This window comes from Grus americana, chromosome 4 (assembly GCF_028858705.1).
Source record: "Grus americana isolate bGruAme1 chromosome 4, bGruAme1.mat, whole genome shotgun sequence".
Lineage (NCBI taxonomy): Eukaryota > Metazoa > Chordata > Aves > Gruiformes > Gruidae > Grus > Grus americana.
This window is the reverse complement of record NC_072855.1, coordinates 58,209,849-58,230,457: the sequence shown is the minus strand read 5'-3', so window position 1 is coordinate 58,230,457 and position 20,609 is coordinate 58,209,849. Positions and strand designations below refer to the sequence as shown.

The 20,609-nt window shown below is 39.8% G+C and overlaps 1 protein-coding gene across 1 annotated transcript in view; it reads right to left on the bottom strand.

Moving 5' to 3' along the window:
• Positions 1-20,609, bottom strand: part of ENPEP (glutamyl aminopeptidase) — a 38,287-nt gene that overhangs the window by 4,154 nt on the left and 13,524 nt on the right. The window contains exons 4-17 of the mRNA XM_054825257.1: positions 19,497-19,617; positions 17,187-17,341; positions 16,443-16,556; positions 14,630-14,764; positions 10,860-10,925; positions 9,437-9,502; positions 8,087-8,238; positions 4,200-4,279; positions 2,432-2,559; positions 2,264-2,319; positions 1,289-1,439; positions 475-548; positions 281-382; positions 1-171 (exon numbers count right to left, since the gene is read on the bottom strand). Of these exons, the coding sequence (XP_054681232.1) occupies positions 1-171; positions 281-382; positions 475-548; positions 1,289-1,439; positions 2,264-2,319; positions 2,432-2,559; positions 4,200-4,279; positions 8,087-8,238; positions 9,437-9,502; positions 10,860-10,925; positions 14,630-14,764; positions 16,443-16,556; positions 17,187-17,341; positions 19,497-19,617 (1,571 nt within the window). The remainder of the gene's footprint in view (positions 172-280; positions 383-474; positions 549-1,288; positions 1,440-2,263; positions 2,320-2,431; positions 2,560-4,199; positions 4,280-8,086; positions 8,239-9,436; positions 9,503-10,859; positions 10,926-14,629; positions 14,765-16,442; positions 16,557-17,186; positions 17,342-19,496; positions 19,618-20,609) is intronic.

Here is a 20,609-nt window from a genome sequence, read left to right as displayed (position 1 = left end):
CTGTCCAAAAGGGTGATGTTCTTCACTGATGCCAGGCCATACAGCAGCTTTTCTTTTTCTTGCGCTAATGAAGTTTCTTGGTATTTCTCGAACATGTAATTCCACGATGACTCATTGCCTGAGTTCTGCATTCCATAGCGATACACCAGGAGTCGGAGATTTGCAGGAACACTAAAATAAAGAAACAGTACTTGAATATTCTTCCCCCTTTCTTGCTTGAGATCTGTGACCAAGTCACATGCTGTGTTCTTCACCAGCCATGAAAGCCATGAGCACTCACGTTTTTCCTTGTAGCCATTGCTCAAATAGTTGAGAAGCATTGTTCAAAGATTCTGTGTCATCCATACTGCAGGCAAAGTCTAGAACAGACGCACGAAGAAGCCTTTAAAAGAGAGGGAGAGAGAGGTATTTTCCTACTGCTTAGGACTCTTTGAATTTTTATGTAGTATGAGAAGGAAAAAAAAATTGTTCAACCTCTCCAAATGGCTTCCAGAATCATCCCAGTGCAGTTGATCCACAATGGGTTTTACCAGGGAGCGAAAATATTCCTGAGGTAGAAAAAGGGGGCTGGTTACTTGTGCAGATTTCATTAAATAATAATATATTTGTGTTCACAGTTTATTCTCCTTCATTTTCCCCAGAACTAGAATCTCTTAAACAAAAAGTAACACAAACGTGCACAAGTGCAATCTTTCCAGATCACGACAGCAACTCTCAATCCTTGCAATACTGACGTGCAGATAGGACAAAGGCAACCTGCTTCTCTCCATCCTTGTCTGTGCTCCCAAATGAAGGTTAGGGTACAGCAAGGACACACTGCCACAACTGTTTTCCAGCGATAATGCTGAGTTCAGGACATGCTTATTTTAGTGACCGTTAAATCATGTTCAGCATGTTAGGTCAACTAACAAACCTACTCAGTGCCACATTGAGATATAGCCATCCTTTGTGCTGAGGACAGGTGTCAGAGATTTTGCTGCCCTATACATATTTCTTTATTGGATGCAGAACAGCCTTGACTAACAAATGTCTGCGCTGTGGCTTATGGTGATGGATTATAAGAATAATTAGGCATAATTTCTTTCCTCCAAGTGCATAGCCCTGAATTGAGAGAGATCAGTACTAAGCAGTTTTCAGCACTTTTTTTAAGAGTACAGTAACAAAAAGTAAATACTGATAGCTCAGCAACACCGAAAATCATTTGAACTTCAATATTATTGCTGCTACAGATCCTAAACTGTCAGATCCAGTGGTCCCAGGCAGAAATGGCTTTTTTTTGCTTCATCACCTGAAACTGGGGATAGAGATTTGTATCGTCTTCAAGCATGTTTGCGAGGTCCGTTACAGATGATATAACTCTATGCCAAGGTAAATAGTCTGTTTCATTTCTTAGGTATTTTGTGAGGTCCAGGGGAACAGAGTAATTCACGAGTCCAGGTCTGTGGGGAGAAAACATAACTTATTTTATTTTAATGAATTTGAAGAACTTGCTTCTTTAAAGATATTAGAACACTATTTACTTTAGAAGGTCTGAAATAATAAATTTTGGGAGTAGGAAAATAGTCTGGAATGTAACTTGGGAAGGTGTTTTCCAAAGAGACCACTGAGGATCACTGTGGGTCAATGCCTAACCGCAAGAGCTCTCACTGCCGTGAGGAGGCTGATCACATTGTACAGCAGCCCAGTGTGCCCAGAAGTGGGTAGCCCTCAACTGGCTACATTAACTTCTGTCACACAAAAAGGAATTGCTAACTCTGGAAACATCCTGAAAGGCTGAGAAGGTTCAGACTTACAGGCTGTCACAGAAGGTCGCATAAAGTTTATCTGCGTCAGCATGGCTGGGTACAAGAGCTAGACGTTTCCAAGCAAGTTTCTAAACAAGATAGCTGAGGTGGTAACTTCCTAATGCCATGCTATGCATTGTAGGCATGCCTCTGATTTTCTGGACACCTAATTTCTTCTGGAGTGCTTCTATTATTGTTACTTACTTGGCAAAAGCACCGCTTTCTAAGACCTGTGCAATTAAAGCCCTCTTTTTTACTGCCACTGAGCTGAAGTGGAGCATTTCTCTTGACTGCATTGGTACTGCAAGTTGCCAATACATACTTGAATTTTCCCCTTTTGGAGGACAAAATAAGCCAATAAACAATTAAGACTTGTAACCAATTCAGAAATTTTCTTTCAACCACCGGAGTTAATTCTAATTAATAGGCAATAGAAAGTGAAAAACTTGTGTTGAAGTCTCTGCAGGGAATTAGTGTACCTTGCTAAAGAAAAAGCATCATCCAAAATCCCTGCACGGTCAGCAGCTGAAAAATCCTGTGTGAAAAGAGGAAAAGAGTGATCAAGAATATACAGATTATTTGCAGAAAAAACAGCCTCTAAAGACCTCTATAAGAGACCTATAAGAGACAGGTTAATGTTAACTCACTGTGTGGTTGCTGACCAGAAGAGTGCTTAACCTGTCCCAGTTTTGACTATCGTAATTCACTCGATAGAATCCAATGTGATCTGGATTAATGTTCGCAAAAGTATTAGAAGGCAATTGTATTGGAATTCCTGCAAAACAAACAAAGAATTTGTGCATCTTATAAATAAGACACAGAACTCACTGGAGATTCCTTGATTAATATTTGGTTTTAATGAATATAAAAATAATTTAATTTATTTCATTTTTTTTAAATGGCTGTGAGTAAAGATGAGTTATTATATTACTTTAACAAATGCCAGCACTTGTCTTAGAATAGTGAATTGTGGTAATTACTTGGGCCAGCTAGTTTGTTAAATTTAAAAAGGAGAACATTGTGATTAGGGAGAGGATGGTGAAAATTAGTGTAACTCTAAAAAGTAAAAAAATGCAAAGAAACAGTTCTTGCAAATATATCTTTTAAAAGGTTTTTAATCCTCATGATTACTATTAGTTTTGAAGTTCTCATATTTTATTCTTCATTCATTTCATTTTTCAGTTTATTTCAACTCACTTTTCAAGGGTTTTCTTCCCTGTACTCTTCTCTGATTCAATTTTTGTAGCTAGGTAAAGGAATTACAAAATAGGCTATGACTTTACTCAAGCACTCATGTTTAAGGAATTTCCTATTTAAAATGAGTCCTTGAAAAATGTTCCTTTCCCAGAAGTTTGGCCTGGTCCAGTTGGTGCTGCTAGTTATGAAAGTTTTTCTATTGCCCATTGAAAGCAGTGGTCTTCAATCTGTGTTTTGAGGGTAGCTGGAGCTAAAAGCACTTTTCTGTTTGGATGACCCATACAAGGTACTTCAAAAGGCAATTTTCCCCTACAGTTGCTGTTTGCCCTACTAGCCAAGATTTTTAGGGATGTAGAAAGAAGCACCTAATCATGCCTTTGCAGGCTTTGTCAAGTTAATAGCCCCTTACAGCCCACCATAATGCATTGTGGAAGTTAGAGAAGGAAAATTTCTTTGTGTTAACCTCTGACTTGTATCATGACATAAGACTTTTTTGTTTGCTTTTGCCTGGATACTAAAAGCAAGCAGGTTAAAAAACCAAAAAGCAGAACAAAAGACAAATTAAATTTTAAATAGGTAACATTCAAGCAAGTACAAGAAAAGAAGAGCTGATTGTGGTATTTCTGAAATGCCAACGTGATGAAATTTAAAAATTAGAAAAGTCAGTAATTATTTTTCTTTCTTTTCCCATTTTTTCCCCATTTTTGGCCACTAGAGTTGTAGAATGAGAAATTCAGATTTGACTGCATAATGGAATTCCTGAAATCAGCATTAGAAAATGTGTTCAATCCTTTGCAGCTCTTTTTCTTTAACTGAACTCAGTTAAAGTAAACTTGCCAATTTACTAAGCTGCAGATGGGTTCATCAGACTCCCACTTCACCTCTTTTCTTAGACTCAACAAAGGGCATATCTAAGTCCCATTGATTTTAGTACATCATAGTTAAGAGTATGTTTCGATGCTTCCTCGAATAGGACTGGATTTAAACACATGCTTAAGCACTTTACTGGATTGGGCCTAAATTGGCACAATGTATGTATAGGGGAAATAATCATCTTATTGCAGAAATGACTGTTAACTTCAGCACAACCAAGCTGTGTGCTGGTTCCCAGATCTGAAAACTGAAAAGCATGAAAGTTAATTCCGTGTTTTATTTATTGTTAAGGACATTAAAAAGCTTTATCCATCCATTACTCTTAAAAAAGAAGGGGAAGTTTACCTGCAGAATCTGATGCGTTGTAGAGATTATAATTTGTTGAATTCCCATGTCTCCATTTCACTGGTATATTCCATTTGTAACTGAAATTATTTAAAGGGAAAGAGAATCAAATGACATTTGAAACCAAATGCTAAAAATAAAACTCCAATGTATCTTTTTATTTGTTTTAATGCTTACATCTTTTATGAAGCCAGCTGTGTGCTTATGTATGTATACATTTACCAAATATCCCTTGTAACAAAACACAATGTTTTACCAATAGCTGTTTATGTTGTAAAGGTGTTTCTGTGCTATGATACTCTATTCAGGCAACAAGATGTCAGATATTGGTGTGGTATGATTGGGGCAGTTATATTCCCTGAAAAGCAAAATAAAAAGCATGAAGTTTCTGAGCATGTTTGCTCTAGAGATGGGGAAGAGCAGTAGCTTGTCTTAATACTTTGTATTTATCAATAGCTCTCAAAATGCATCTGGTGGACTGAGCAAGAGAGTGGAGAAGATTTTGTCCAGTGCCTGATGTTGACATATTAGTCAAGTTAATGTGATACTGTGTTAATTATGTGCCTAAAGCTGCATAATTTATCTGTGGGATTTTTTGTTTGTTTGTTTGTCTGTTTGTCTGTTTGTTTTTTAAATCAATGGAACTGCTAGGTCCCTGCCCTTCTGAATGCAATCTTCACCTCTTGGTGACTCTGTATGCTGGGGAGGGTAATAATTATCCATAATCAGAGATCATGTGAATGAATTTCCATTGTGCTATACTGTGTAGCTTATTACCACAGCTCTGGAACATGCAGCCCTGCTAAGCAGTATCTTCATGTCATGTCAGATAATAATCTAGCAGGGTACAAAGCAATTAATTTAGTAAAATATGTGGATGGTTGGTATCAATGTTGATGTGTCTAGGGCTTTGTGCAGACACCAGTTAATCTTTGCAACGCTGACTTGAAATAAGTGGTTAAGTATTATGGAACCTTTTTTACAGATAGAAAAACTGAAAGAACTTAAGGAACCACTGTGATACAGCCAGTAGGACCTCTTGCCTTTTCCAGCCTATTTTCCTTCTCCAGGACAACCCTAATTCCTCCATTATAAAGCACTGGGAGCCAAATGTCACCTTACCTCTTGCTCTTTGATCCCTTGAATACATTCAGGGCATAGGTGCAGGCTCCTCAGTCTGGGGCATGCTCAAGACGAAGCTGAGACATTTGGGCTGGAAGGGCGCCATGGCACAGCCTGACCAAGACTGTGACCAGGCCGTCAGGGAAGTAGGATGGCAGAGCATGCCGTGAGCGTATCTGCACAGTCACCTGCATAGGACTGCTAAAATCATTAAGCCCTTTTGAGCAGTCAACTGCTGTTCCATGTTAGCATATTACAGTCCACGCCAGAGAGATTTTTCTTCCACATTAAACCCCCTGGTGACTAGCGCTACGGGAAAACCTGAGTCATCTTTACAACCCTGGATGAAGTGAATGGTCATTAACTTCCAGAAAATACCAAAATGAAGGCTATGGTATGTCCTGCTGCCTCCAGGAAGAAAGATCAGCTATTGTTTTGTATCTTCTAAACAAAAAAATATTAACAAATTTATACACTTCTGTATTTTACTAGTTCTCTTAGGGAGATTACTGCCATGGAATTTAGAGAGGTTATTGTTTGTCTAGAAGCCTCAGTATTGTGTTTCCCCAAGAGAAAGCCCATAAAAGGTGTTTTGTGGTTGTGGTTTTTTGTGGTTTTTGTTTTTTTTTTTTTTTTAAAACCTTGGGTTTGTAAATGCATTTTATGAGGGGAATTTTATTTAGTTTTCTTTATATGTTCCTGACATTACATACATAAATACTTTTCCTGAGAATAAGATACAATAGCTGTGTCCTGTTAACTGTGCATATTGAGGGCATGTTCCTGACATGCTATGCTGTAGCTACATATTTGCCCAGCAGCACTATTTTAAGAGCACAAGTTTTTGAACTGCCATTTCTTTTGAGTGCCAGCTTGCAGGAGAGGACTCTTTCAAGCCAAACAAGCTTGAAGCAAGCAGGCAGTTCAGGAGATTATCCCTGCAAGGTTCAGAGAATAAAGCATACACAAGGCCTGGAGTTTTCATTGCTTAAATCAAAACCCTGCACCTGAACATGAAATAGGCCAGTCCTATCTGGGGTAGGAGCTCTTCAGCAGCTTCCTCATCCCTATCTGTGAGGATGGAAAGAGGAGGTACTGATTTTCAGTGGACTGACTTTTAGGCAGGGGATTAAGTCTGTTCCAGGATAGATAATATCAGCATTATAATATAGATTACTGCATTTTATTTTAAAGTATTTTATAAAAACTACATAATCAGAAACAAATTCCCCTCTTGCTTTGGGAATAGCAGGAGCAATGCACAGCTCAGCTTCTTGACAGGTTAAGGTAGGAACAGTGCTGGGATTTCTACTCAAGAAATGACAAATGGCAATATACTGTAAGTCTTGAAGTCAAGAAAAAGTAGGATTCCTGAGTCTGCTACCTCAGAGCATTGTTCAATAAGTCAAAAATTTTAACACAAAGAAGTATTTTTGCCTGAATGGTCTGTAACACCATCCTTCAGATGGCATAGTGCTGTAGTTTGTAGCTAGAGTTGCTTCAAAAGCCTGCAAACTTTTCTTCTTATGTTGGGAGAAATATAACATTGCAAATACACAGGTAATTATCTCATCCCAAGTCTTTTGATACCTATCCAAAACTGCCAATACCATGGGCCTTCTCATTGCTCAAGCTTTTTCTTTTTAATCAGAATGAAATAAAGTGTCCACAACTGTTTCTTCATTTTCTCCTTGATCTTGCTCTTAGTACTAAAATAACTAGTAGAAGCTAATGGAAAATTGCATTTGGGTAGATTTTAGTTCTGGTTCATACAGGCAAGTTTTACTGGTTTAGTTGATTGTGTTAGTTCAAGGAACGAAACCTTCCTAATATGGGTTAATTTGAATCTCTTTCACTGAAATGTTAGCAAAGTTGTATTGCCTCAAAATTGGGGCTGGCTAAGAATATACACAATGCCAGCTCTGAACAGTTATTCAGCTGGTTAATGCCATGGTGCAGCCCAGCCATTTTTCTGTGGAGGTCCACCAGCCCACAGGCAGTGTTCATCTCTCCTCAGGTTGTCATCTGTAAATTAACAAATGCTCCTATACAGTATCCCACCTGTCTTGAATAGGGTAGATGAATGGCTGCAGCTGGCTGGCTGGTGACATAACAGCCCAACATGGCTAACTTTGGCTAGATAACTATCTTTTAGATGGCTAAAATTAAGCAATACCATCCTGAGTTAAATAGGAAAAATAGCTCTTGATGATGATTAATAACATTTATACATGACTAGCTATTTCACAGTAATTCATGTTTTTAAGACATGCAGAGAAGACCCTGTATTGTATGTGAAGACCCTGTGATGTATTATAGATCCTATACCATACAGGAAAAGGAATGGTATAAAATATCATGGTATAAAATACCTGGATGGTATAAAATACCTGGATCATGGTATCTGATTTCTGGCCAGAGACAATTTTGTGTCAGTTTTCCTTAGTCTGGCAGACTATTATTTGCAGTGGTTTAGCAGATGACTTGCAATCATCTAAAGTGTTCAGAATCATAAGATTTTCTGAGAGACCTTGTCCAATTTTAGTCTGCTGAGTTTGAGAAAGAAACCCTGAGAAAAAGGGCTGATGCTATCCGAAATTTGAAATATATGTATCTAGCTTCCTGCTGGTTTCTTTTTAAAAACAAATGCTGAGAGTAAGTTTAGCAAGAATGGGTATAGCACTGCCTACGTGTATGTCAGCTGGGGATAGTATCTGCACAGTATTTCTATGTGTTTTGGATAGACATTTACAGCAGGAACTTACCCAAGATCAGAAGGAGGATGAGAAGCATTTGCATTGGGATCCAAGAGAAAACGTTTCTGTGTGAATACCGAATTACTTCCCATCTCCAGAACAGGGTAACCCATCTGCCTAGTCCATGTGTCCATAACTTCCTTCACAGGTTTATTACTTGCCTATGAACAATGGGAGAAGGTTGCAGTGAAAAAGCAAATTCAGTCCAAAGAGGAAAAAAATAAATATCTCTGATATTGAGAGGAAGAAGAGCAGAAAGGGGCAGAGGAAAGAACCGGTTCAGTACAAAAAATACTCCATTAAATCCTTTTATGGTGCCAGTCATTGAAAGAAGGAATAAGCAGGAAACTTGAAATGAGAATTATGTGTACAGAACACTGGCCGATAACATGGACAAGAAATACCGAGGAACCTTTGAGGCCCCTTGCATGCTCTAAGATCTTTCAAATTTTTTTCTGAGGAAATAACCAAACAGGACAGAAAGGACATAAAGAGACTTTTCAAAGCTATAATTCTCCTTGCAGTGTGCCCCGTTTTGAGTGTGAAGGAGGAGCCAGTATTAACCACCACCAGCTGCATTAATGTAAAATTTGATCCATTCTGTGGACTGTGAACTTCCATCCTAGAGACTGGAGCTGAACAAAGCTGCCACTGCCTCCCAGGCTGCCACTTGTGAGGGGAGGGAGCTAGGATCACTCACTGTTTCCTTCTTCAGACGAGGTAGATGACTTGAAGATGCAGAGCACGAGAGAGCACCCACAACTTGGGCTCTGTGAGTGTCCACAGTGGTGGAAGGAAAGGAAATATCACCCGTGGAAGAACCTGGTAGTATGCAGGTGGGCTTTTGGGGGTAATGAGATAGATGGGAAGAAACAATCCAGCCTCAAGGAAAAGGAAAGATCAGAAAAAGGTGGCACAGAGAATGACCCAACTGGGACTCAGAAGCTGGAGACAGAGATAAGCACCAAAATTACTTGGGAATGGGTACTTTTGAGAGCTTTCAAACATCTCAATCTGGTTAGAGATAAGGGTGAGTATGGAGTGCATGTGTGTGGTGGATGAGGGGTGTTTTCACCCATGAAATGAGTTCGAGTTGCAGGGGGAATGTTTCAATAGCAGGCTGTTTGTAGCAAAGCCTCCTTTCTTTTTTAATCCACTCCCACAATCATGTCCCAAAAAATGAGGAAATAGTATATATTTGCTAGAAGTAAGATGTGTTGGAATATACTGTGAGACTGCCTAGCTTGTGATCTCTCATTGACAGAAGAGCTACAGAATATAAAAGCTTTGGGAAACTGAAATCAGTGGACGAGTTACGAAACATTTATCAGCAAGGGTTCGGGTTGCTGCAGAACATACCGCTTCTAGAGCTTCCCAAAATTGTTGTGTCTTGGCATTCTGGAAATGGTGTGTCTTCAAATATGCCTAGAGAGAGGTAGAAGATTGTGAAAATACTACCAGGTCTTCTTCTTTGCCTATGAAAACAATACATATATTCAAACAGGATCATCTGTACACGGGCAGTAGTAGGATCAATACTCAGGTGATGAAGTTCCTTTGCTTTCCAATGTATCCTGTAATGCTAAATTCAGCATTTTCCAGTATGACTTGCTAGTATGAAATAGATTTGTACTTGAAGAGTTCTTTGTATTTTGTTTGAATGGCCACCAGCATACCCTGCTGCAAAGTTCTGTCTAATGTAAGAGGTTGTTTAGAAGGAGAAAGCTATTTCAGATTTCACCAGCTGCGAACTCAGAGTGGAAGTAGGAAAGCCTAGTCACCTCTAAGTTGTAATCAAAATAACTTTTACAAGGAATAATGGTATTCGGCTAAGTGTTTGTACTTCCTAAACACTGTTACTGTCCTGTGTCTTACCTGCTTGCTTAAGGAGTGCTTTCCTACCCTGTTATCTGGATCCTGGTGATGTTTAGTCAGCAGATGGTGCTGTTTGTTTCACTGTTACACACAGCTACCTACTTTAATATTCTTGAAGGCTCTGAGTAGAGGGGAGTTATTAGTCTGTTGTGGACAAGGTGGCTGTATTTTCCCATCTTTCGGAACTGTCCTTATTGAATATATGAAAGGAAAAATTAAGGAAAATACAACTGTCTGGTAGCAGCCCATAAATGTGCTCCCTCCAGGAGGAAGGGAGATAAGAACAAATGTGGTAAATCTGCACTGTAACTCTTCAGAGATGACAGATGTCAGTTCAGAGGAAAGGGCAGATAACCTTCCTCTTTCTGGGAGGGCTCCTTTCTCCCATTTTTTTCTTTTCATAATTGTGTAGCATCATGTTTTTTCCTCCATGAGAAAGGACTATGAACTATGCAGCATCTCTCTTTTCTACTCCCCATTACCTTGGCTCTCTAGGGCTGGGTGCCCCAGCATCAAGTCTGAGGCCACGGATGAGCTTGTAAGATGTAAGAGTGCATAGCAGGCTTGGGTGGGTTGGAGCACTGTGGCCATATGAAGCTGCACAGAACTGAGTGAGGGATCCTAGCTGACAACAGGATAACAGCAGGGTGGAGGAGGTTTCTCCACTAAAAGCTGTCATAAATTTAGGTCCTCACTGGCAGGCTATACAATCTTCATGCAGTTCACATTCCTGCTTCTTGGGAGCATGAAACTTCTTCCACTTGACGTTGTCCACTCGGTACTGGAATGAATTAAACACTTTTTCTACTAATACCAGGATCTCTGATATTAACTTTTTGAATAATGGCTTTGCTACTGTCACAGGAGGATGGGCTGCATTTCTGGCATATTTTGGTGCCAACCTTACCTGACAGCCTTTCTGGAAGAGATCTGGTGTAATCCAGTCTCGGAGCATTCTGAGGATCGATGCACCCTGAGGACAAAGAGAAAGGGGAGAAGGTCATTCCATGCTGCTCTAACACTGGATTTACGTTCACCTAAAAACCAACATGTGAATGAATATGTTATAAGGTAAAAATAGAAACCATCCATCTGACTTAGGGAGTGTTTTTTCTAATTCTTCCATGGCATGGCATGTCTACCTGCCGGAGCTTAATTCTGGATGTGAGAGTTGGTCTTTAGCTGAGATCAGACGCCTGTTTCCAAGTTCAGCTGTGGTAGGGGAAGGGCTCCCGAGCCCTGCTGCTGGGGATTACTGTCCCACCGCTCTGCCGGTTTGTGTGAGCGAGTCTCCCTTTTTCACTTTGAACGGGATGGGGTGAGGGCAGCTGGGAAACTAGCCCTGTCCAGCAGAACAGCCTGATAGAGGAAGTGACTTCTGCTGAACGCCCAACAGGTAGGGAACTCCAAAAATGCTGCAAGTCTGGGGCTTTACATGTTGGGGATGCCATCTCAAGATTCAGAATGAGCTTTGCTGAGGACTGTTGTATGAGCTTTGGCCTCTGAAGCAGGGTAGAATTGAGATCAGAGGAGTTACTTACTTGAATGTCTCAGAAAAAAACAGTTAGGACCTTGAAAGAAGAAAGAAACAAAGGGAAGACAGGAGAGAGAAATGGAAGAGTCACGTGGAAGAAAGAACAGTATGGGCACGAAGTGATGAAAAACAAAAGCAGTGTGAACCCAATCTAAAATGCAAAATATGATTTTAGGATTAGCATGTTTTCATTTTCTGAACTAAATCAAAGGGCAGCTGAAAGCCTAATGCTATGAATGGTTTAAAAATCCAATTGCCCCAGGAAAACAAGAATGTTATCTGAATTCTCAGTAAATTCTGTTTCCTCTATTTACATGTCTGAGAATAACAACTTGGCTGCATGAGTCACAGCAGAGGGACTGTTCGAACAGATATGTCTTAGACTGCTCTCCAGACTAATGTTGCAGAGGCAAGGTGGTCAGCAGATGACTCTTTTCTGATATAGTAATTTAATGTTTTTGCCATGAAATATGTTCAAAAACGATTCAGTAAAATTTAGAACAGATATCCATTAATGGTAATCATAAGGCTGCTTATGATTAATGGTGATCATAAGGCCCTGTGTGTGCACTAGGGTATCTCAATTCCTCAGCTTTGTCTATCAAACACTTCTTATCTGATACCACCTCTCAAAAACTGTCCCCTCCCATTTATATTAAAAATCAGAGTAGAAATACAGACTTGTGCATTTTGCAACAGTGGAGATTTCTTTTGCTTTAAATTACAATGTATAGTTAGCCCCTTGCATCTTCTACTACTGCTTTTCAGTCTCTTCCTCCTACTCTTGTCCTAACTCTATAGTCCATGATGGAGTGTGTTTGAGAAAAACTCATGCTAACAAAATCACTGGTTATAGGAACTCCAGTGTTTTCATAAATGTAGTTTCTTCCAACTATTTGGGGAAGTTCAGGAAAGTGACCTTGATTTGAATAGCTGACTTTGTCCGATGAGGGTGTGGGGGGTAGTCTTTTATCAACACCCACATAACTTCTAGAGAGTTGTAGTAATCACCAAGTATATGACAAGACTGCACATGGCAGAAATGTGGAATGTTTAATCCTAAGCTTCTTTAGTCGGGAGGTTCCACAAATGTGGGGGTCTAAGAGCAAATTTCTAGCTGAACTTATTTAAGTATCTGTTTTCTGAAAACATAATTAAAGTTTGAACTCCAAAGACAAAATCTCATTGTCAATTTTAATACAATCTTTCAAACAAAGAGAGAGGATTAAACTGGAAAAGAGATGAGATGCAATTAATGTTGAAGAACAGATTAAAAAAATTATATACATTAATTTTGTAGTCACCAGCTCTACTCTAGTACCTCTTTCCTAGGCACATAATGCCCTACTGATTATACAGCAGTCAGAGGTTACCTTACAGAATACACTGCAATGACTCCACAGACCCTTAGGCAATTCATTAGGGTTTTAGCATTGTATAAGCTCGGTAATTGCTCTGGTAAAACTAACAGAGAGCATTCCGAATTATGCTTTATTTGTTTAGTGATGAATATTATCATGAGGAGATTGTTTTTATAAGAAAAATGCAAAAGAGAAGCCAAAATAAAGCAAAAAAGAAACAAGTTAATTTTGTCATGCATTTTTATATAAATACCAACAGTAATTTGAGCTAAATCTACGTGAAGACTTTCTCATTCAAGCCAAATTATATCCCAAGCCAAATTATATCCCAAGCAGACTGTTCCCAAACAATGCATGAGTCCTCAAGTGTTTTCGCTTAAAAAACCCATGAGTTCATGTAGCAATTATCTAGGCACAAAGAGACAAGTAAAAGCTAGGATTTTTTTTTCCATTGTTTTTTCAGACCGTACAAAAGTGTGTCTCTTGCTTAGCTCAACACTAAAATACATTTTTGTCCAGAGTATTTTATTTAGCTCTGTATGTTTCTTCACTTTAGTTAGTTTGATTTAAGAACAGTGTTACACAATGCAGGTTTTCACATAGTTTATGATTTGACTGTGAGTCATTTATGATGCAATAAATACTGGTTGTATTGTTGGATAGAGCATTTAACAATTGAAAACAGAAAACTTGATGGAAATGGATGGATCAAGTCTAGCTAATAAAAGTAATATCTATGGCTACAGACTCCAGCACAGCTAAAGCTAAAGGCAATGCAATACATACTTTATGTTTAGCTGATAATGGGAGCTTGGAGGGAAAGCAACAAGCAGGATTTAATAATGGTGGGTTTTGTGCATTCAGTGGAAACTTGTTGTGGCATCAGATAGGCACTGACAGAGTCATACAAGCAGCTTGTCAACACAAACAGTGTATCAGAGTCAGAAGCAACATGGTCTGGGAGATGGCTGACCCAAGACCCAAGGGATTCTTCCAGTCAGTTCCAGCTGGCTCCTGAAAGAGACATTATAGCACAGGTCCCCACCACCACTGACAGGGACAGCCCAAGGATGAGCAAAAACCTTGTCAAATACCCTGGGCTACACACTAGTGTACTCCACGCCAGTCCTGAGCTCCACAGCTCTCAGTGAAATGTGGAGCTAACTTGTCTCTCAATTTAGGGACAATGCCAGCAGAGGCTGGTGGTAGCCTATCTTTGCCTAAGGCATCTTGGGTGGCTGGGATACTGTGAGCAACATGAGATAAAAAGTTACTTTCCGTTTTTCACTGCTTGTTTCCCTGCCTTGCTTCCTCAAACTAGAAGTTGTACAGCCCTGCAGGTGTGAGGAGGAAGTGAGAGAGAGGACATCTGGACATCTGCCCTTGTATCATCTCCCCGTGCATGAGGCTTAATATTACTGGGCTGCATCAGCACGAGGTAATGAGAAGGGGCTGTGCTAAGTAGCTGGTTTAGCATAATTGAAAAACCGACAACTCTAGTGGCAGAATCTGCTGATGCTGCTATTGCCTTGCTCTTCTTCATGCTGTGAGCAGCCTTGCATGGCACACAGCAGCTAACTGGGGCTCTGGCCACACTGCTCCTCTCACAGTTGCTTTTCACTGAATCATCACTGAACGGTCAGGATTGTCCCAGAAAAAAGATCTGCACAGACACAGCCCACGTGGGTTAGGAGTTATGATTACGAGCTTCCCTGACCTTTATCTCCTTTCCCAAGCCTCCACTTTCTTTGTATCCAAAGTCACAAGAGGAGGATATCCTACCTTACTGTAGGATATCCCATCAAACACAGAGGTGATTTCAGCTGGAGATGATACGTCGACCACAATTGGGTGGGAAGAGAGCAAGGAGTCATCCTTCATTACAGGAAGCACATCATCAATTAAAACCTGTTCAAGCTGAGAAAGAGAAGATGTTAGAATAGAAACAAAGGCAGGACTATACGCCTAACTTCACAAAATAAGTAGCTTGAACTGCAGCTTCTCTAGGGGGAGGCAGTTGGAAACGGAATGAAATTTCACCTCCTCTAAAGAAGGACTTGCAAACTTTATGTCTGCAAGGGGAGGGATATATTTTTTCCTTAACTAAGACAAATTACCTTTTGCAAATCCTGTTTTCCCATGTGTATCACAACACCAAAAAACCCCTTGGTAGGCAAAAAAGGAATCTGTATTACCAATTTCAGCAGTGTGACAATATCTGCAAAGCATTATGGGCTCCTCTCGCAAAAATGGTGCTGGGGAGGAAGGAAAGGAAGTAGGAAGGAGGCAGGGTTCCCCATCCAAAGGTTTATAACTTTTAAAAAATTATTATAATTTTTTAAAAAAAGATTAAGTTCCCTTACTTCCTAATCAATATTGCCCCCCCCCCAATAAATCTCTATTTAGTTTTCCTCTTCTAATACTCACCAGGATGATAACATTGAAATGGCTCTAGATCTTAAATGAATGTGGTGTCTAGATACTAAAAGGTCTTTTAAATGTTAGGCTCAGTAATTAAAATTTTTCTTATGTAGTTATTACAACAGATCCTCTACTTCAAAGTGTAAAAGAAGTGATCCAGGAATGAATTTGTTCTCAGCCTCACATAACACAGATGAGAAGAGATATTTATGGGGAGCAGGGAGGGAGGCAGGGGAAGCACTGAGTAGGCACTACCTGCTTCTAAAGTCACTAGGCTCAGGGGCTAGTAGATTTTGACAATGGGCTCAACCTATGCAAAACCTACCCTGCTTCCTTCCACTGGCATATGCTATGTAATTTGTAGTAGCCAGAATCTCATTACACCTGGACAGCTGGGGGAAATATGTGTGCTATGCGCCATCACATCTGTTTGGGAGGGGAGGAAGGAGAGAGCAAGAAACCTCCCTTTATTCACACACTGTTATCATTCCTCAGCATATAATGCATATTTAAGGCTACACTCTTTGTCTGCAACCCCCTAAAGTGACCGGAGTTGGTTTGGCTGCACAGTTAGCACTGTGGTCCATCCACTATCACTACCTATTTTTGCACTGTGCAGAGCAGAGATTGTCTGAGTTGGAGCATTTGAAATGACACTTAAAATGCTGGCAGCAGATGAATAGGGGTTCTGATATTTTCCTTGATGAATAGCCCGAGCTGTGAAGACAGGCACAGGTTCCCAACCCTCACTAGGTCGGATAACAATCCTAAGACAAGTCCTGTGAAGAGACATTACAGCCTAACTAACTAAATAAAGGGGAATCTCCATCTTCCAGGGCCAGACCTTTAAACAACCTTTGCAAAATTGCTAAGGCTCTGCTCAGAATCCACCTAGGTATTATTTGCCATAATAATAACCAAACACTTAAATCACTTATTAGAAAAGAATGACTCTTCCCTGCAGACTAAAACTTTACAAAGTTTACTTTGACTAGTTTCAGACCATAACATAGGTAGGTGGAAAAGCTTAAACCAACTTTTTCTTTATGTTGCACTGCACTATGTTAGTTTTCTGTAAACATACTTTAAGTCATCTTTGTCCTTGTTTAATTTTTGCTCCCTTCCAAAATGCTCTCCTAGCCTGGCCAACCCTCCACGAGACAGAAATAATTACCATTTGCCAAGTTGGTTCTGCAGCATTTACTCCCAGGAACTCAAAATAACTGGCAAATCCTTCATTTAACCACAAGTCATCCCACCAGTCCATGGTCACAATATTTCCAAACCACTACAATTATAAACATTGAAAGACATAGTGTTAGCTAAACGGTAAATGTACATTTCACTTTCTGACATATCCACATAGAACATTCATTTCTTCAGTTTTCTTCCTGTTGCCAGATGAAAATTATCATAATTCTGGGGTTTAAATAGGAATTCAGGCCTCGCCTTGTTTTAAAACATCACTTTTATTATAAAATTGCATATTACTGGGGAGATTGCTAATGATTCATGTGTCGCTGAAAATATTTTTAGTTTCTTCCTCTTGATTTGATGATTTGTGCTTGTAAGGATATGTTTTCAGACAGCATCCACAGTGTATAGTTGTCCTTATTTGCTTGCCCAAAAGAGACATCTGCACATGCAAATTAGTTCCTTTAAGACATTTCAGACAGATTTTCATAAGCTGGCTCACAGTCTGGACCCAAGCATCTAACTTCCTTAGAAAAATTCAAAGGCAGTAGTTATGGTACTTTAAAGCTTTAACAGGGAACTCTTTTAACATGGTATTTTGCAATCAAATTGTAAGCACACATAGAAGATCCCGAGATGGAGTTAATGACAATATTTTCAAGATTAAAATGTTGCGACTACACGTTTGAAGCTCTCTAAAAATGAATCATGTCTTAAAATGTACCTGATGAACGAGCTCGTGGGCTACCACAGCAGCTACTCTCTGTTTGTTGGAAGAGGCCGACTCATTGGGATCATACAGCAGGTTTGTTTCTCTATATGTGATCAGCCCCCAGTTCTCCATAGCACCTGTCCCGAAATCTGGAATAGCTATTTTGTCTACATTGAAAGAAAGAGAACATGATTACCACTGTATTCTTTAAGCCACTTGTCCCCTTTCTCTGTATTCACAGCCTGTTTGGCTTACCATTTGTGGTTCTGGCTTACTGCTGTGGACTGCAGTCTATAACCTGTGTTTAAGAAGCAGGGAACTGGCTACAGCAACTGATAGCAAGCGCCCTGGCTCTGCTGAGATTAATAGAGGTAGAATCAGTTGCACTAGCTGAGGATCTGTCCTGCGAGGTGATGCTATGCCACCTCCTGGGAGTGTGTGTATCATACATTACTTAATTTTGGCTCCAGAAATTAATAGTATTGTCTGGGGATGTGCTGTAGGCAGTAAACCTCATGAAACTATCTGTAGCATAATGAGGCATGTCATTGTTTGTCACACTGTTGTATTAAAAATATTTATTGACATGTTAACTGAAGTAAATCCCCCATGTAGTGAACAACATCTGCTTCTACTCCTGGCAATTTGTGGGGGTCACTCATTTATGGTCAGTAATCAATACAGGTTTAAATGAGAATTGCAGACTCAATTGGACTGGCATTTTCTTCTGCAAATAATGACCACAGCCTTTCTATGTGGGTTAGTGAAAAAGTACAGATGGATTTAAAACTAAATAGAACAAACAACCCTCACTCCACCCTAACAGAAGATAGGAATTACTTATTTTAATTTAAACAGCTTGATTACAGAATCAAAGCTGATAGCGTGGCAAGGGCTTCACTGACAGGCAAAATGACGATCACAAGCAGAATGGCAATGCCAGAAGCCATAAATCAATATAAAATGCAATGTTTAAATAAACCATTATGCAGAAACATATCTGATTCATCAGGTTTGATCTAGATGACTTCTAATACTGAGGGAACAACATAGTAAGTCAAGATTTGTGATCCAACAAATAGACATTCTGAGAAAACCAGATAAAATCTACAAGAGCATCTGTCCTCTGATACTGCTGATCTGGGGTTACCAGCCCACCCTATAGTGCAGACAAGCCCCTATCCATATGCTGACATGGCAAAGTCATCAGGCTTCTATGGAAATTAAAGTTTGAATATGGGGCGTTGGTGAGATATAGTCCTAGTTATTGCTGGGGACCAGTGTGTGAAAGAATAACATATTGTACTGGTTTCCCTAATTTGGTTGTTATTGAAATGCAAACAGATATTTACAGTAAACTCAGATGATATTTTGAAAGGAGGAGGTAAAAATCTGTTGTTAAAGTAATACAGGTTAGCCTGCTATGTACGTGCATGAATAGCCAATAAAAGGTTTGCATAGCCTTGTTAACAGTCTTCAAAGTTTTGGAGTTTTTTCCCTATTACATTGCCTTAACTTGTTTGTAGTTAATATTTTTCCATCCTTTTAAGTTCATGAACCCAACTGAATTACCTCTTTGGAGGCCGTAGGAGGTGGCATTTCCAAAACTCTGATTACATTCCCAACTTTATTAGTTCAAACTGCACAAATCAGATCGAGAATCCAAATAGCCCAAGCTAAAGGATGCCCAACTGCACTACTTTTTCTTTGCTTGTTTTGTAACCATGGGCAGAATTTGATAGTGTGCCCACTCTTGTTTAGCTCTGGGTCTTTATTTAGCCCAGCAGTAGAAACTACAAATTATATGCTGGACCGCATTCATCTTTCTAAGAAGTGGATACACACCCATTTTGCATGCATGAAGGTTAATAAATAGTATGACATACTCTCTGGCAGTTTACATCTTCACTTATCTCACTGCTGACTTTTGTCCAAAAGTTCCCATGGAGGTGGTACATTTTTTTTCTCAAACTACTTCTGGCTCTATTTTAGCTCATGATGTTCCTTTGCTGATGACACCAATGCCTCCCCTGATTTTCCACAAGACACTTTAAAATAACCATGCCAGGACCAGTGCTTCAGTTCAGCAAACTGAACTGTGAGAAATGATAACTAAACTGTTACTGAGACCAACCCTCCCATCATGACATTTAAGAACATCTTGAATTACATGGGTACAGTTTTAAAACATCCTGACATAATACCAGCATTTAGCAAACAAATGCTTTCATGCGGTTTTTCACCAAAGCACAGAGACCAGTAGGAAAAACATAACCATAACAGTGATTTAACAAAATGAAAAATATAAGTATTAATAATCACCTAGTTTTGGAAGAGAATAGCTCAAATTAAAGTACTCTTCAAAGAAGTCGAATATGATTTTTGTTATATTTGCTGCATATTCTGCTGTGTGTATTTGCAGTGGCTGGGCGTAAACTCTCAGCTGTAAAATAGAGAGAGACAATTAGAGCAGTCTTCAGTTAAAAGAAATTAGAAGGTGGCAAGCATTGAAAAGTCATTTAACATACATATCTATAACACTGCAGGTTTCCTCTAAGAGACTGGCCTGAACACTGAATTCTGTTCCCTAACACATTTATTCAACAAAGTTTTTCAAATGTTGTATATAAGAGAGACCAAGTCAACATAATCTGCGCATGCTATCCACAGTATACCTAAATTGTAAAACTGGCAAGACCCATGTCCAGAACCTCACAGTGGCCAAGCTTGGAGCAGAGCCTGGGTGCATACCAGCCCCTCCTTCCCCAAGGCCTACTTTTCTCAAGGAGGAAGATTGGTCAAGAACAATCAAAGGGAATCCACTTGTTCCTTGGTCTGGACTGATCCCATCAGACCAATCTTTAGGAGCACATCTGTCCTGAAATGTGTCTGAAGCCCATAACAGCTTATTTTCTTCAATTTCTTCCCACCTTTCCTACCTAATATCATCATAATTTCCTCTTGTCCTTGTATGTTTGAAGATCTCAGACCCTTTGAAGATAGTGTGTTTACCAGATCTGTAACTCTTCCTGGACATGCTGGCCCATGCAGGTCAAGTGGCGTTTGCCCAGGACCTCAGGCCATACAGCCACCCAGTCACAGCTATGGTGCTTGCTGGGCTGCTGCACCTCTGGAAATCCCAGACAAAACCCAGCTCTTTCTCTAACCACCAGGCAAATCCAGGAGAACTGGCACGTTTGGTAGCCCTGTGTGCGATAAGTGACCATTTCTGTGCTCCTTTGGCATATCTGAGCATGCTTTTTTTCCTGGATGCAAAAAATGCTGTGTTGAGTGCTAACCTTTCTATCCCTGGGGCTTGGTGCCTAGGACTGCTTTGGTTATTACTGTCAAGTGATAGGAAACCTCAAACCTAGAGTCCTTATGGCACCCATAACCATGATGAGGAGGTCTACAGCTTGAAAAAGCCTTTTAGGA